Raw genomic sequence first — 14977 nt, 5'->3', positions numbered from 1 at the left:
GTTTTAACAGTACAGACTGAATCTGGCATGAAGAAAAAGACACACACGCACGCACACACACAGAGAATCTACATAGAAAATACCCAGTCTTGCCAAGAAGCTGGGTAATTAACCCCCCTAATTTCATGTTGCAATAGCCAACAATATATAATATGGAAGCATCATTGGATTGTATTTGCAGGATCTACATGTTGAGGGCTTTTTCTCGGGTGGATTTTGCATTTGCTCATATGACAACATAATGTCATTGAAGCTATCACAAAGATTATCTCTCAAGGTAGCTTCAAAGCAGAGTTACTTAAAAAAAATTCAAGAATGACTATTAAAACCACGTGTCTTTGCTTTGGATTTAAACAAGAGCCTCTTCACTGTGATCACTGGCATGTATTTCAGAATACAGCAGTAGCTAATTCTTAACCCTCAGTGCCTGTATAATGGAAATGCATTCATATTACATAACAAATTAGACTTGTATGAACCTTACAGTATTTCTCCTCGTTATAGTAGAAAACGTATGATTACCGATAAGAACTAAGCCTGCTTTATGTCACCTGTTTGGAAATACATGCTTGATGGTAGGATGAACTGGTAGGTTTGTTTAAAGCACACTGCAGTGGTAGCTTGCATTGAATTAGGAAAGCTACATCTGTACCTTGACTAATCCATAATCCCTTAAGCATCCCAGTGTACCATTTTCGGAACAGAAGTTTTTCCCCTACCCAGTCAAAACGATATTAAATAACTGGTCATTAGCAAATTGCTTTAGCGAGTCAAAATGTGCACCAGCCCAGGTATTTGCAAGAGAACACTGTTGAAAGAGCTGCCCTTCTCTCCTCAGCATGGCTAGGCAAATATTTATTTGTTCTTTCAAGAAATGTTTCTCTGAAAAGCAAGCACGAGGAAAACAGTAATTCTTTTCTGCTTCTATCATCTGAATAATAATACCCTTTGGTCATGCTCTAATACTTTTCCTTTCAAATTGCGGTGATACGAGTCTTATTTCCCATATTTGGTAGATAGCTACTGGAAGGCAATAGCATATATTAAGCTATTTAAAGACACTTGGCTGGATTCTGCTTTCCATTACGCTGGTGTAAATCTGGAGGAACTTTATATGCCTCAGGGCTTGTCTTCACTGCCACGGAGATTGATGTAGCAGCAACTGATCTTCTGGTATTCGATTTAGTGGGTCTAGTGCGGATTCTGTGGCCCCCATCCCCATTACGTCAAGGAGTAAGGGAAATCGATGGAAGCATTTCTCTCCTGCCATGGGGCCGCCCCAGAAAAACAATGTAAAGTATGTCAGCTCCAGCTACACAATTATCATAGCTGGAATTGCGTATCTTACATTGATTTTCTCCGCCAGTGTAGACCTGGCATGAGTGGCTTAATTCTAGACTGTCACCAACATAGCTGAGAGCAGAATCTAGGGCTGTGGGCTCCAACCTTTTTAACCACGAGATCACTTTTTCAATTTAAGTGCAATGTAAGATCTACCTCAAACCCAAAAACCCTTGCCCCACTTCCTTCCCGCCCCTTCTTTGAGGCCCTGCCCCTGCTCCACCCCTTCTCCGAGACCTCACTGTGACGGACCCAGCGAGGTCCGCACTCACCCCAGGGTGGGGAGCGCCCCCCGCTCTGACGCCAGACGGGCGGGCAGGCGGACCGGGAGACTGGGGCAAGCCCGCTCGGGCAAAAACCCGGCGTGGGGAGACACGCCCTGCCGCGCACCAGGGGAGGCGGGGCCAGGAGCGGCTGCGGCAGGTGGGCCGGGCGCCCGAGCGGCGCGCCGGCCAGGCGGGGCCACGCATGGCCGGAGGCAGTGCGGCAAGCCCCGGCCCCGACGTCAGGGAATGTGCCGGGCAGAGCAGCGAGAGGCAGCACCCGGAGGAGCCGCCACCGACCCCGCTGCCAGGTGGAGACCCCCTCCCCCCGTTGGAGGACCAGAGGGCCAGCCCCAGAACCCCCAGGACGGCAGCTGGACGGGGCCGACGCGTCGGGCGGGGTAAGTGCCTCCGACAGGCACGCCGACAGGGCGGACGGGAGCAGGGAGTGGAAGGAGCCCGGGGCAGGACCTTTCTGGCGCCCGTGGACAGGTGCGTTACGGGGATAGTCCCCACCTGTCGTGGGAGGAACGTCTCCGTCGTTCCCCCACTTAGGGGCCCGGGTCCCCCACATCCCACCCCTCTGTGCCTACCCTCAACCCGCCCGCACGCCCCGTCAGGAGCATCTGCAGCACAGCGTACGATGGGCAACTGAGACTGCGCTGTAAGACGCTAAATACCAATTTCCCCGCTCCCGGCGAGGACCTTGTCCCAGGATAGGCCGCCGGGCGCCCCCCTTTCCCCCAACCCCTATCTAACGTTCAGACTAGGACCCAGGGACCCCCCCCCAAAAGGAGCCAGGGCAACGAGTTCGCTGAACCCTGGTCCGGAGGCCCGGCCAGGTGATCGCACTCTAACCCCGGGACATAAACCGGGAATCATAGACGGCGGGTCCGCTGAATCCCCCCTGCCCCACCGGGAGGGGGCGCTCATACCCTTGAGAAGCCGTCACACTCACCCTGCTCACTCCATCTCTCTTCCTCCCCCATCCTCACTCACTTTCACTAGGCTGGGGTAGGGGGTTGTGGTGCAGGGTCTGGTCTTGGGCCAAGGAGTGTGGAATGTGGGAGAGGTTCCGGGGTTAGCCCAGGTGGGAGATTAGGGTCCAGGAGGGTTTCAAGGTGCAAGCTCTGGGAGTCTGGGTGCAGGGGGACTCACATCTGGGTGCAGACGGAGGTTCAGGGCCGGGACAGGGGTTCAGGAAGCAGGCTCTGGCTGGGCACCATTTAACTGAGGTGGCTTCTGGGGATGAAGGCAGCTTACTCCTGCTCTGGCCCTGCACCACTCCTGAAAGCAGCTGGCATGTATAACAATGGCTCCATGGTGCCATGGGCTGCCCCTCATCTACAAGCACTGAGCCCACAGCTTCTACTGGCCACGGTTCCCTGTTATTGATCAAGGACAGCATGTGGAGACCCCCTGCTCTGCCTCTCTCAGGGGCTGCAGGGACACACCAGCCACTTCCAGGAGCAACGGTTATCACAGGGATAATGACTCCAGCCACAACAGGTTCGGCATTTTAGAACGCACTGCTCAAAGAATGAAATTTAAGTGTAAGAGAGAAATGAAAATGATGAAATGCACAGACCGGTCAAAACCCCAAAATAACCCACTTTGCAAACAGTAAAAGAAATTAACAACAATCCTGCACGTTTTTGTTGGGCTGGGAGATGAGAGTGAGGGACAATAGACACACACAATGTGCATTGCCAAGCTCCCTCCATCCCCGTCTCTCTGTGTGGAGATAAGGTACAGAAGTGGGGGGAGAAGGGACACCCTGACATCAACACGCCCCCTCTTCTCCCTCCCACACCCTGCACAGCAAGCAGGAGGCTCCGGGGGGGGGGGAGGTAGCCCCAAGGCAGAGGGCAGGAGCAGCATGACAGGAGGAGCAACTGAAGTGCCAGCGCTTGATAGCTTTCTGGCCAAACCAGTCAGGATCACCTGTCAGAGGCTCCAAGATCTACCAATGGATCCCGATCGACTAGTTGGTGACCACTGATCTAGGGGGTGCAGGTGCTGTAACACCACTTCCACAATGGAAAAGTGCTTTTTGTAGAGGAAGGTCGTTACAGAACAGTTAGAGTTGACAGGGACGGCAGATTTGTACAAATTCTGAGGGTGCCCTCCCACCTTACCTCTTTAAGGCTCAGAGGGAGTTTGAGTGCAGGAAGCAGTAAAGGGGGCAGGCTCTGGTATGGAGTTTGGGTGCAGGAGGAAAACTGGGGTGCAGGCTTTATAACAGTTTCAGGGTGCTGGGTGCAGGCTCTGGGCTGAGGCAGGGGATGGGGGTACAAAAGAAGGTGAGGGGTTCTTGTGGGGAAAAAAACCATTCACACTGCTGCTTCTTGCACAAAAACCCCTTGCACAAAAAGAAATGGCAGAAAATATGCTAATGAGATTGCGACTCATACTAATGAGTCCCTCATTAGCATATTTTCTGCCGGAAAAAACTCGCAGTGAAGACCAAGCCCTAGGGCACAGCAATAGATTTCAACCTCTTTACCCCTGTGGGCTGCATATGCCGCTCTCTGTGTGTTATGTGGGCCACATCCATACAATAGGTACACATACACACTATCTGTATAGGCCTGACAATGTCACATGGGCCACAAATGTGTACAGATTGGGACGTAAGTGGCCTGGCGGTTGAGAGCCGCTGTCCCAAAAGCAGAGCAGGAAGGGGTCTGATATGGCATAGCACAGGTCAGCATGGTCACAACTGGTGGTTTGGGGAAGGGGTGCAAAAATCACAGCTCTTCAAAGTCCCAGTAGGAGCACTGGAAGGGACTAAGAAAATGCCCACACCCAGCTTGCAGACTGGAGGATTCTGTCCTTGCTGGCACATGCATTTCCCCAAACAAAGGCTGTTCACTTTGGCTTTGGGCCGGGGCTGGAGATGCAAAGTTCAACCAAATCATCATAAACAAAAGCACCCACCCAGCTTTGATCCTTTGCTACTCTCTATCGGTCTCTATGTGCCAAAGAAGAAAGGTGGAGATTTGTTCTTGGGATTCGTTGTGCATGTGGCCTGAAGCTGCTCTCACATACACCAAGCAGGGAGGTGAATGTTTAACTGGTTAACCGGGGGGGAGGAGGGTGCAGCACCCTGCTTGTGGCGGAGGGAGGCAGGGAAGGGTGCTCCAGTCCAACAGCGGGTGGGAGGGCTACTCCAGACAGGCTGAATGTCCCGTCCCCCCCATTCCCTTTCATCAGTTAACCTGTTGAACAATATGTTTAACCAGTTACCCACAAATTGAGATTTTGCATTCCTAGTCTAAACTGACTCCAGTGGAGTTACTGCCAATTCACACCCGTATCACTGATAAGACCCGACAGGTTTTGATAAGCTGCTGAAGTTCCCTCTTAAGTGCAATACTGTTTCTGTCCTGGCAGGTATTTGCTGATCTTAACATTGCACACTCTGCTGGCTAAGCATGAATGCCTGTGCTTTTTTTTTTTTTTTTAATTGTTCCAAAAGATGATCACTCCTCTGAAAATAAATAGTCAACATGATTATCATATTTCACTTGTTGCGGAAAACGGAATGTGGCATTTAAATAGAATGGAGCATTATGAAACATTCACTGGCAGCAGATTCGTAAAATAACACACTTTCACATAACCCACTGCCAGGAACCTGTGCACATTTAATATGTAATTTGCAAGGCTTTTAGACACATCAGCTGCAAGTGCAACTATTTGCTAAGTAACAAGAAACCAGATGGCAAACAACTTCTGGCTTTTTCAGTGCTACAAGTGTTTCCCCAACTAGTGACTATACATGGTCTATCCATGGTATTTAAAATGCCATGTGTTTTCCACACCTTTCTTCACAATCCCTGGTGAGTGGGCATACACTTGGCAGATTGGTGTTTCCAGTTCTTATGTAACAAATGGCTCAGCAACATGGAAATTTCAATTAACAGCTATCTGCATGGTGGGTTGTGCATGCAATCACCAAGGACAGAAACAGCATTGGATAGATAGCGTGCTACAGCAGGATTCTAGATACCTGGAGTCTAGTTTAGGTTCAGACACTGACTTGTTGTCTGACCTTGGTCAAGTCGCTTCACCGCTGCTTTCTCCTTTATTTAGATCTACGGGACAGGGACTATCATTTTACGTGTGACTGGGGCCCCTGCATTCTACTAGGCTATGTCTACACTGGCATGAATTTCCGAAAATGCTTTTAACGGAAAGTTTTCCATTAAAAGCATTTTCGGAAAAGCACGTCTAGATTGGCAGGATGCTTTTCCGCAAAAGCACTTTTTGCAGAAAAGCATCCGTGGCCAATCTAGACACGGTTTTCCGCAAAAAAGTGCCGATCGCCATTTTCACGATCAGGGCTTTTTTGTGGAAAACAATATTATGCTGTCTACACTGGCCCTTTCGCGCAAAAGTCTTTCGGAAAAAGACTTTTGCCCGAACGGGAGCAGCATAGTATTTCCGGAAAAGCACTGATGATTTTACAGGAGATCGTCAGTGCTTTTCCAGAAAATCAAGCAGCCAGTGTAGACAGCTGGCAAGTTTTTCCGCAAAATCAGATGATTTTGTGGAAAAACTTGCCAGTCTAGACACAGTCCTAGAGTATAAATAATAAGAATTCATTGGTGGTAGGATTAAACTAGCTGTCAGGTGCAAAAGAGACAGCGTTACTTCAAACTGAGCCAACATGTAAGTATTTAAAAAAAAAAAAAAAGCTAGTATTAAACCAAAGCTCATTAGAAATGTTTCCATAAAATAAAGCAATCCAATGAAAACACAGTTGTTTTTAAACCAACAAATACTGCCGTGTAATATCTGAAACCACTACATCAAGGTAAAAAAAAAAAAGTGGCACTGACCATAAACAAAAGTGAAACTGATGTAATTGATTTCTAGCACCCATAACTAAAGGAAGAAGCTGATGGCAATGAACATGAAGGCTGATTTTTCCAGGCAAAGAACTCCTGTTTTGCAGCAAATTTTTGTCTTGGAGCAAATTTCCAGAAAGCTCCTGATCTCTTAAATGATAAATTCCATCATGTTGACCACAAACCAACCAACCAAAAAGCCACAAAAGGGTAAAAAATTCACATTATGTTAAATTCTCACAAACTTTGATAAATAACTCCGATTTTTTTTCCTCAAGAATTCATAGTATCAACGTTTTGTTTGGCAACAAATATATGAAAGCAATGAGGAGGCGTGTCAGATTTAGGGATGTGAATGGGTAACTGGTTGACCGTTATTCAGTAAGCATCAACTGGTAATCACCTGTGGCCTCCCATAAGCAGAAGGCTGCTCCAACCCTGGTAGCCAGCCCCAGCACTGGGGTCACAAAGTGGCAGCAGCCCCAGCATGGGGGCCAGGAGCTGGCAGGCAGCCCTGCCTGGAACCCAAATAGTCAGTTAACTGATTAAACATTAGGTTAACCTGATGTTTAACAGGGTAAGTGCTTTATCAGGATTTTACATCCCTAAGCAGATTAAGTAAGGCAGCATTGAATGAACCAAGCCAAATTTCACTCTCAGTCATAGAATCATAGAACACTAGAACTGGAAGGGACCTCGAGAGGTCATCGAGTCCAGTTCCCTTCTCTCATGGCAGGACCAAGCACCATCTGGATCATCCCTGACAGGTCTCTGTCTAATCTTCTCTTAACTATCTCCAGTGATGGAGATTCCACAGCCTCCCTAGGCAATTTATTCCAGTGTTGAACCACCCGGACAGTTAGGAAGTTTTTCCTAATGTCCAACCTAAACCTTCCTTGCTGCAGTTTAAGCCCACTGCTTCTTGTCCTATCCTCAGAGGCCAAGGAGAACAATTTTTCTCCCTTCTTCTTGTGACTCCCTTTTAGATACAGGCAGTCCCCGACTTACGCGGATCCGACTTATGTCGGATCCGCAGTTACGAACGGGGCTTTTCTCGCCCCGGAGGACACGGACTGCGGGACCTAGCGGTCACTTCCTGCAGACCAGGAAGACGTGGAGCAAAGCCGCGGAGGGTTTTGGGCAGCCGGGCAGCCCAGGTGTGCCTGGGCTGTCCCGCTGACGGCTTCCCCCGAGGCTTTGCAAAGCCTCGGGGGAAGCCGTCAGCGGGACAGCCCAGGCGCGCCTGGGCTGCCCGAGCCCCTCCGCGTCTTTGGAAAGCCTCGGCGGAAGCCGGCAGCAGGACATCCCAGAAGCGCCTGGACTGCCCGGCTGCCCGAGCCCCTCCGCGGCTTTGCTCCTCGTCTTCCTGGAGACCCCCCAGCAGACCAGGGAGACACGGAGCAAAGCTGGGGAGGATGCAGGCGGGACCGCGGCGCATCTCCGCGGTCCCGCCGTCCGGGTTTCCCTGGTCTGCTGGGGGGCGCAGCTAGCGCGCCCCCCAGCAGACCAGGCTTTTCTCGCCTGGGGTAGAGCAGCTGGGGCTGCTGGGTTGGTCCTGCAGCGCCACTCCTCGGCGCTACTGGACCAACCGGGCAGCACCCCAGCTGCTCTTCCCCAGGTGTCCCCAAGTCAGCCGCTGCTTAAACTGATCAGCGGCTGACTACAGGAAGCCTGAGGCAGAGTTGCTCTGCCCCAGGCTTCCTGGAATCAGTCGCTGATCAGTTTCAGCAGCGGCTGACTTGGGGACACCTGGGGCAGAGCAGCTGGGGTGCTGCCCAGTTGGTCCCCGCAGCGCTGCCCCTGCGGGGACCTACCCGGCAGCGCCCCAGCTGCTCTGTCCTAGGCGTCCAGATTCAGCTGCTGTTGAAACTGATCAGCGGCTGATTTCAGGCAGCCCAGGGCAGAGCAACTCTGCCTGGGCTTCCTGTAGTCAGCCGCTGATCAGTTTCAGCAGCGGCTGAATCTGGAAGCCAGTTCCGACTTACATACAAATTCAACTTAAGAACAAACCTACAGTCCCTATCTTGTACGTAACCCGGGGACTGCCTGTAGTTGAAAACCGCTATCATGTCCCCTCTCAGTCTTATCTTTCCCAAACAAGCCCAGTTCTTTCAGTGTTCCCTCATAGGCCATGCTTTCTAGACCTTTACTCATTTTTGTTGCTCTTCTCTGGACCTTCTCCAATTTCTCCACATCTTTCTTGAAATGTGGTGCCCAGAACTGGACACAATACTCCAATTGAGGCCTAATTAGTGCAGATTAGAATGGAAGAATGACTTCTCATGTCTTGCTCACAACACTTCTGTTCACACATTACATGAGTGGAACCTCACAATTACTGGTGCTGAGTGTGTTTACAGACAGTGGGGTTGCCAGAGTGCATAATATGGCCCTTCATGTGTTAGGTATCAGTTACATAGAATTGAAAGGCTAGAATCATTAACATACAGGGTCCAATCTATCTTGTTAAAGCCAATGGAAAGATTCAGAAAATATAGTCTGAAAATCAAAAGTACTTTTAAACACTGAATTATCATGTGTTAGAATGCATTAAAGCTCTCTGGCAGCGTCTCTTAGGTTTAATTTAATCTGACACATTGCAGATTTTCCTGCACAGACGTTATTAGGCCTCTAAGGAAGTGAGTGTGTGATGGCTGTCCTGAACTGATTCTCTTTGTCTCCCGAAGCACACAGCAAACAAAGTTCATTGTGAATGACACTTTTTTAAGCAGAACGGCAAAGTCACTGTCCACCCACAATAAAGTGTTTACAGTACATCTGCACTAGGATCATCTCCTCTGTTTGTAGTTCTACAGCAAATCTCTCCCAGGGATTTGCTATCACATTGGTTCAGCTGAGAAGCCCAGAGATGATTTTTCTAACTGTCCATTCTGCAAACTTTCTGCCTCTGGGTTCTGAAAGCCAGCTGGGCTTTCTGTGCCTCTCGTATTACCAGCCGCCCATAGTGATGATCCTGCCATCAGAAAGGAGCAGGCATGTCTGTCAATGATGCACGGGACCGAATCAAATCCAGCTTGCCGTCTCCTAGCTAACCTGTCCCCACACGGCAGGAGTTTGTCTTTGGCAGTAAAATGAGCAGACCTGATTCAGCCACTGCCAAATAGCACAATGCTGTTTGAACATCATCACTTTTCTCAGCCGGGACTAGGAATGTAATAGTATAGTTAATTAACCAATTAACCGATAAGCAAAAGCTTATAGGTTAATGCTATAGACCAGTGTTTCTTAAACTATGTTCTGCGGTGTGCTGCGACCTCTTCTTTGTTTTTGTCTTTTTTTGTCTGCCAACAATTTTTTTTAAGAAAATTTTCATAGGTGTTCCACATAAAACAATATTATTGTTTGGTGTTCCGTAGTCTCAAAAAGTTTAAGAAACACTGCTATAGTCTACACGCATTTCCCCCTCTCCCCATCCCTTGCCAGTACATTTTTTAGCAGGCTTGCCAGCAGCCCGGCTCAGTCTCGGCTTGCACTGGGTCCCTGACCTACCCCAGCTGCAGCTCCGCATTTAAAGTGCATTAGGAGCTAGGTGGGCAGGCAGCCCGGCTCAGTTCTGGCACATGCCGGGTTCGGGTGCTCAAACCCCTCCCCTCCGGACAGGAGCTGCCTGGGGACTATAGAATCGACTATTCAGTTAACCGATATTTAACATCCCTAGCCGGGACCCTGATGCCTTTTCTGAGACCCTGATGCCTTTTGGATATCCCTATCCTCCTTCCCTTTCCCTCCCGTTCCATATTTCTCTATTCACAAACTTCTTCCTCCCTCCACCTACCTTAGAGGTTGCACAAAATCCTCCCCTACTGATCTCTCTACGCAGCCTTCGTATTCGGGATGTAGAATCCCGTTTAATCGGTTAATCGCTTAATTGTTACTTTTAAACAGTTAACTTAAATGGGGTGGGCGGGCTGCAGCAGCCCCCCCAGCCGCAGGCTGGAGCAGCCTTTTGCCCGCAGCAGGCTGGAAGGATGCTCCAGCCACCGCTGGTTAACCATAACTGGTAAGCATCACCCAGTAAGGATGATGTACCAGTTAACCATTCACATCCCTATTTTGTATTGTTTCCTGCCATGCATGTTCTATAAGTCCCTAGTATTGTTCCCTGCACTGCCTTGTGGCACAACTATTTGGCAACTCCTCTAGGAAATCAACAACTTGCGTTGGGAGTGGAGGATACTATCATTCTTAAGAGCACTCAGTCTGTCCCTTTAATAACCACGGCACCCTCACTGCATCTGAAATACATCCGCTTGCAGCTTCATGTCAAAAACTGTGATTACTTAACCTGGGTATTGGAAAAGCTTAGTGCTGGCTGTAAAATAAGGAGCCTGTGAAATTGGAGTATCTTCAAAATGTACCATAACACACCAGCCCTCCTTAATTTCCTCTTTCTTGTAAACTCTCCGCTCCTCCCGTTTTACGTGGTGACACCTGGTAAGAATTCGAGATGCACCTGAACAGGCAGTATTATGACCTGGATCAGGTTAGGTTGTGGTTCAGACTGAATCAGGGCTAAGGTTTGGCAGCAGATTCAAGAGCACTGAAATCAGATCGTTAGTTTCATGCGATGTTGGCCTCAAATGTTAATATTTTAGCTGCAGCAACCAAAGCTATAAACTAGCACTGACCCTTCTGGATTAGGAGCTGTCCCAGAACCAAAACTGTAGAGGCAGGGGACATGAATCCACATGCACTTAACACACTAAAATTAAAGGAGTTCAGATGTGAAGTTCTGCTTTGATCCACTTAAAGCAACAAATGTAACATATCAAGGACTGAGGGTTTGATCCAATTCCAAAGCCCAATAAAATCAACAAGGGTCTTTCAATGACATCAACAATTGGCTTCAGATCAGACTATGTATACAAAGACAAATTAAGACAAGTTCTAATATGCATGCTACACAGAGGTAAATTCCTTGGTCTCATTCTTGCAAGTATATTTTTCAAACATTGTCAGTTACAACTAACAAGAATGTAATGATGATTACGGGGCATTTCTCATTACCATTCACCCTGTTTAGCTAGACATATGCTGCAGCCTGTAATTTAATCTCTTATTTGCATATTATTTATTTCTCTGGCGCCTAGTCAGTCATCTAAGTCCCTCCCAAAAATTTAGAATAAACCATTCACGGTTTATAATTTTCCAATATTTTAATTCATCAGTCTCCACGTCTAAATATTTCGAATACATTCATCTACAAAAAAATAAAGACATTTTAAGACATGAGTCAACCTGCTTGCTCCAATTTTTCTCCCTGCTCCACTCCTAATAACCTGATAGATTCCGTACATGCTAAAGTCATAAAGAACATCATCATCTAAGACTGATCTCCAGCAAAACAAAGGCCAGAGAATTTTACAAGCCTTCCAAAATGCCAGCAAGAAAAGGTTATTGATCTAAGAATGAAATAAATATAGTAATACAAAAACCACCCATAGTACAATGCTTCTTGCAATATGGATTTAAGAATTTAGGCCCTTTGTTTATATAGGAATGTATAACTTTTCAATGGACAAATAAAAACAGAGAGGTCAAAAAGCTCACTCCTGTTAGTCCATTCTTCTCCTTATATTACTGGTAACTGAAAAATAGCACTAGTCTCTCATTAAAGAAATATTAAACAACTCAGTGATTAGATGCAAGAAATGGAGCCTCCTGTTTCTTTAATTTAATTCACAAGTCTTGTTCCATTACCAATTTTCCAATCCAAATTTAGTAACTTCATTTGACAATGACTATGAATTCATTATGCTTTTCTACTATCGTACCTCCCTGGATCTCTTTTATAAACGTATCTCTCGTTACAATCTCTGCAGATTAATGTTTTGCTGCATTTTAAAAGGTCAGAACTTTTCATCCTGACATCAGCTTTGTTTTGTGGCACTGCCTCCTTTTTTTCCAAGTGTCAGAGCATTTTGTTATGTAGCGATTCAGAGAGGCAATACCGTATTCTGAAGGGGAGCAATTGTATCGTGAAATTCAAGATTTTATGTCTGGTTAATTTTGTTTGAGATTTCTCTCTTTACAAAATCATTTAAGAGGAACTGTTCCAATTGAAATGCATGTAATTATTCTGACATGGGGCCAAATTCTACTCTTCTGTACACTGATGTAATGCAGTGATAATGATTCCACTGAAGTTATGGCTCTATTGAAGCCAGTGGAGTGACTCCAGTTGTATGCCTGAGTCAATGATAGGCCCATAATTCTAACTCACAGCTTTTCTGTGTGTTCCATTGTAGTAATATGTAATGTGATGCTGCTAAATATCTTCAAAAGCATTCCAGAAAGTACTCTGTGTTCTTTAAACACCAAGAAGGCCAAACAAGACTTACTTGTATAAGGAATTATGACAGACCCATAACAGAGTGACAGGGTTTGCATCAAAAGCACCCATTTCAAAAGAGCATCTTGTTTGCATAATTGATGGAGCCTGTTTTCAAATTATTCCTCTATGGAACCTTTTTTCAGATTGTTCACATAGCTAAGGAGGGAATGTTACCAGGCCAGAGAAACCTTTCCTTTCACTAGAACAGTCATGCCCTGGCCAAACAAACAAAAAACCAGCGAAACCCAGACTCATCACACATCTGTTCACTAGAGCAGGTGTATATCTGCTTAGAAAACAAGGCAAAGCAAGGCCAGCTTTGTAAACAAGGTCATACCCAGGTGTTTCATGAGAGACGGGAGCTATTTGCATGAGGGCAAAACAGCAGGGTAGGAAATAAACTCAAGAGAACAGGAGCCTGGCCCTGCAGTCTGATTCAGACCAAAAAAATTATATTGGGTTATATTCTGCTTCACCCTGCTCCAGGGTTCATTCCCATGGAAGGCCATGTAGGTCGTGGCCTATTTACCTGTTTGGCAAGGGGGTGGGGTGTTCCAAAGCAGAGACTTCAGTGAAGTTGCTTCATAGTGACAAGAGAAAGAGGGTTTCGGTGCAAAATGGGCGGCTGCACACACATACCTGCCCCTCTCCCGCGGGGGGCGAGAGGGGGCTGGAGTCACAGCCGCCCCATCCCTGAGGGTGTCTCTGTCTGCTCCAGGCTGCAGGAGAAAGTGCATTTCCATGCAATCGCCTCCGCCGCGATCGGAGCCCGCTGCAGCCTGGTCCTGCGGGCGCCGGGCGCCCCGGGGGAGGCGAAGCGCTGGTCTCTTGCAGGGGCAGCCTCGGTGCCAGCTGCTGCAAAGGGACAGAGATGCCCAGGGCAGAGGGGGCTGCAGGTGCAAGGGGAGAGGAGGCAGGGCGGGGGAGGGAAGCTGGGGGGGGGATCCAAGGCGATGGAGGAAACCGGCCCCGGGTACCAACCCCCCGAGCCCGGGGTCTGGGCGCGCCCCCGGCCCCTCTCACCTCCTCCCCTTGGCCGAACTGCAGCCCCAGGGCCACGAAATGCTCCACGCGGATGAAGCCGTCCGCATCCTCGTCGCACACGTCGAAGACCTGCTTGAGCTTCCGCAGCAACCGCGGCCAGTCGGCCGGTTCCCCGGGCCCGGCGGGCTCCATGCCGGGCACCTAGCGCGAGCCCCGCGCCAGGCTCCGGCCGCCAGCAGCCATGATCGCCGGCTGCCTGCCTCCCTCCCTCCCTGCAGCCGGCGTGTGACATCAGCCAGCTGGGGGGGGGGGGGGAGCAGGGAAAGAACGGGGGGGGGGGGGGAGCGCTGGGAGAAAGGGGACTAGGGGAGGGGGTGCAAGAGAGGAAGGGGATCCGGGGGAGGGGGAGTGTGAGAGGGAGGAGAGAACCAGAGGAGGGGGAGGGGAGAGGGGGAACCAGGGGAGGGGAGGGAGAATATGAGGGGGAGAACCAGGGGAGGGGGAGGACAGGGGAAGGGGAGAGGAACTAGGAGAGAGACGGAGTATGTGGGAGAGGAGGGGGATCTGGGGCAGGAGAGGGGGAAGAACCAGGACTGAGGCAAGGGGGGGGGGGGGTGAGAGAGGAAGGGGAGGACTAGGGGAGAGGGGGTGTGTGAGAAGGGAGGGGGAGGGAGGTGGGAGAGGAGAGGGGTAGAAGAAAGGAGAAGGGAAGGGGGGAAACGGGGAATGGAAGGGGGGGAGAGGAAGGGGATCTGGGGCAGGAGAGGGGGAGAACCAGGACTGAGGCAAGGGGGGGGTGAGAGAGGAAGGGGAGGACTAGGGGAGAGGGTGTGTGTGAGAAGGGAGGGGGAGGGAGGTGGGAGAGGAGAGGGGTAGAAGAAAGGAGAAGGGAAGGGGGGAAACGGGGAATGGAAGGGGGGGAGAGGAAGGGGATCTGGGGCAGCAGAGGGGAAGAACCAGGACTGAGGCAAAGAGGGGGATGTGAGAGAGGAGGGGGAGGACCAGAGGGAGGTAGGAACTAGGGGAGAGGGTGTGTGTGAGAGGGGAGGGGGAGGGAGGTGGGAGAGGAGAGGGGTAGAAGAAAGGAGAAGGGAAGGGGGGAAACAGAGGGAATGGAAGAGGGGTGTGTGGGAGAGGAAGGGGATCTGGGACAAGAGAGGGGGAGAACCAGGACTGAT

General features: G+C 49.3%; 1 protein-coding gene across 1 annotated transcript in view; it reads right to left on the bottom strand.

The window, feature by feature from the left end:
- Positions 1–14051, bottom strand: part of RAB11FIP4 (RAB11 family interacting protein 4) — a 308983-nt gene extending 294932 nt beyond the window's left edge. The window contains exon 1 of the mRNA XM_075903842.1: positions 13839–14051. Coding sequence (XP_075759957.1) covers positions 13839–13991 — 153 coding nt within the window. The 5' untranslated portion in view covers positions 13992–14051. The remainder of the gene's footprint in view (positions 1–13838) is intronic.
- Between the last annotated feature and the right edge of the window lie 926 nt (positions 14052–14977).

This window comes from Pelodiscus sinensis, chromosome 20, assembly GCF_049634645.1.
Source record: "Pelodiscus sinensis isolate JC-2024 chromosome 20, ASM4963464v1, whole genome shotgun sequence".
Classification (NCBI taxonomy): Eukaryota; Metazoa; Chordata; order Testudines; family Trionychidae; genus Pelodiscus; species Pelodiscus sinensis.
The sequence above is the reverse complement of the archived record's forward strand: the minus strand, read 5'-3'. Positions and strand labels throughout refer to the sequence as shown.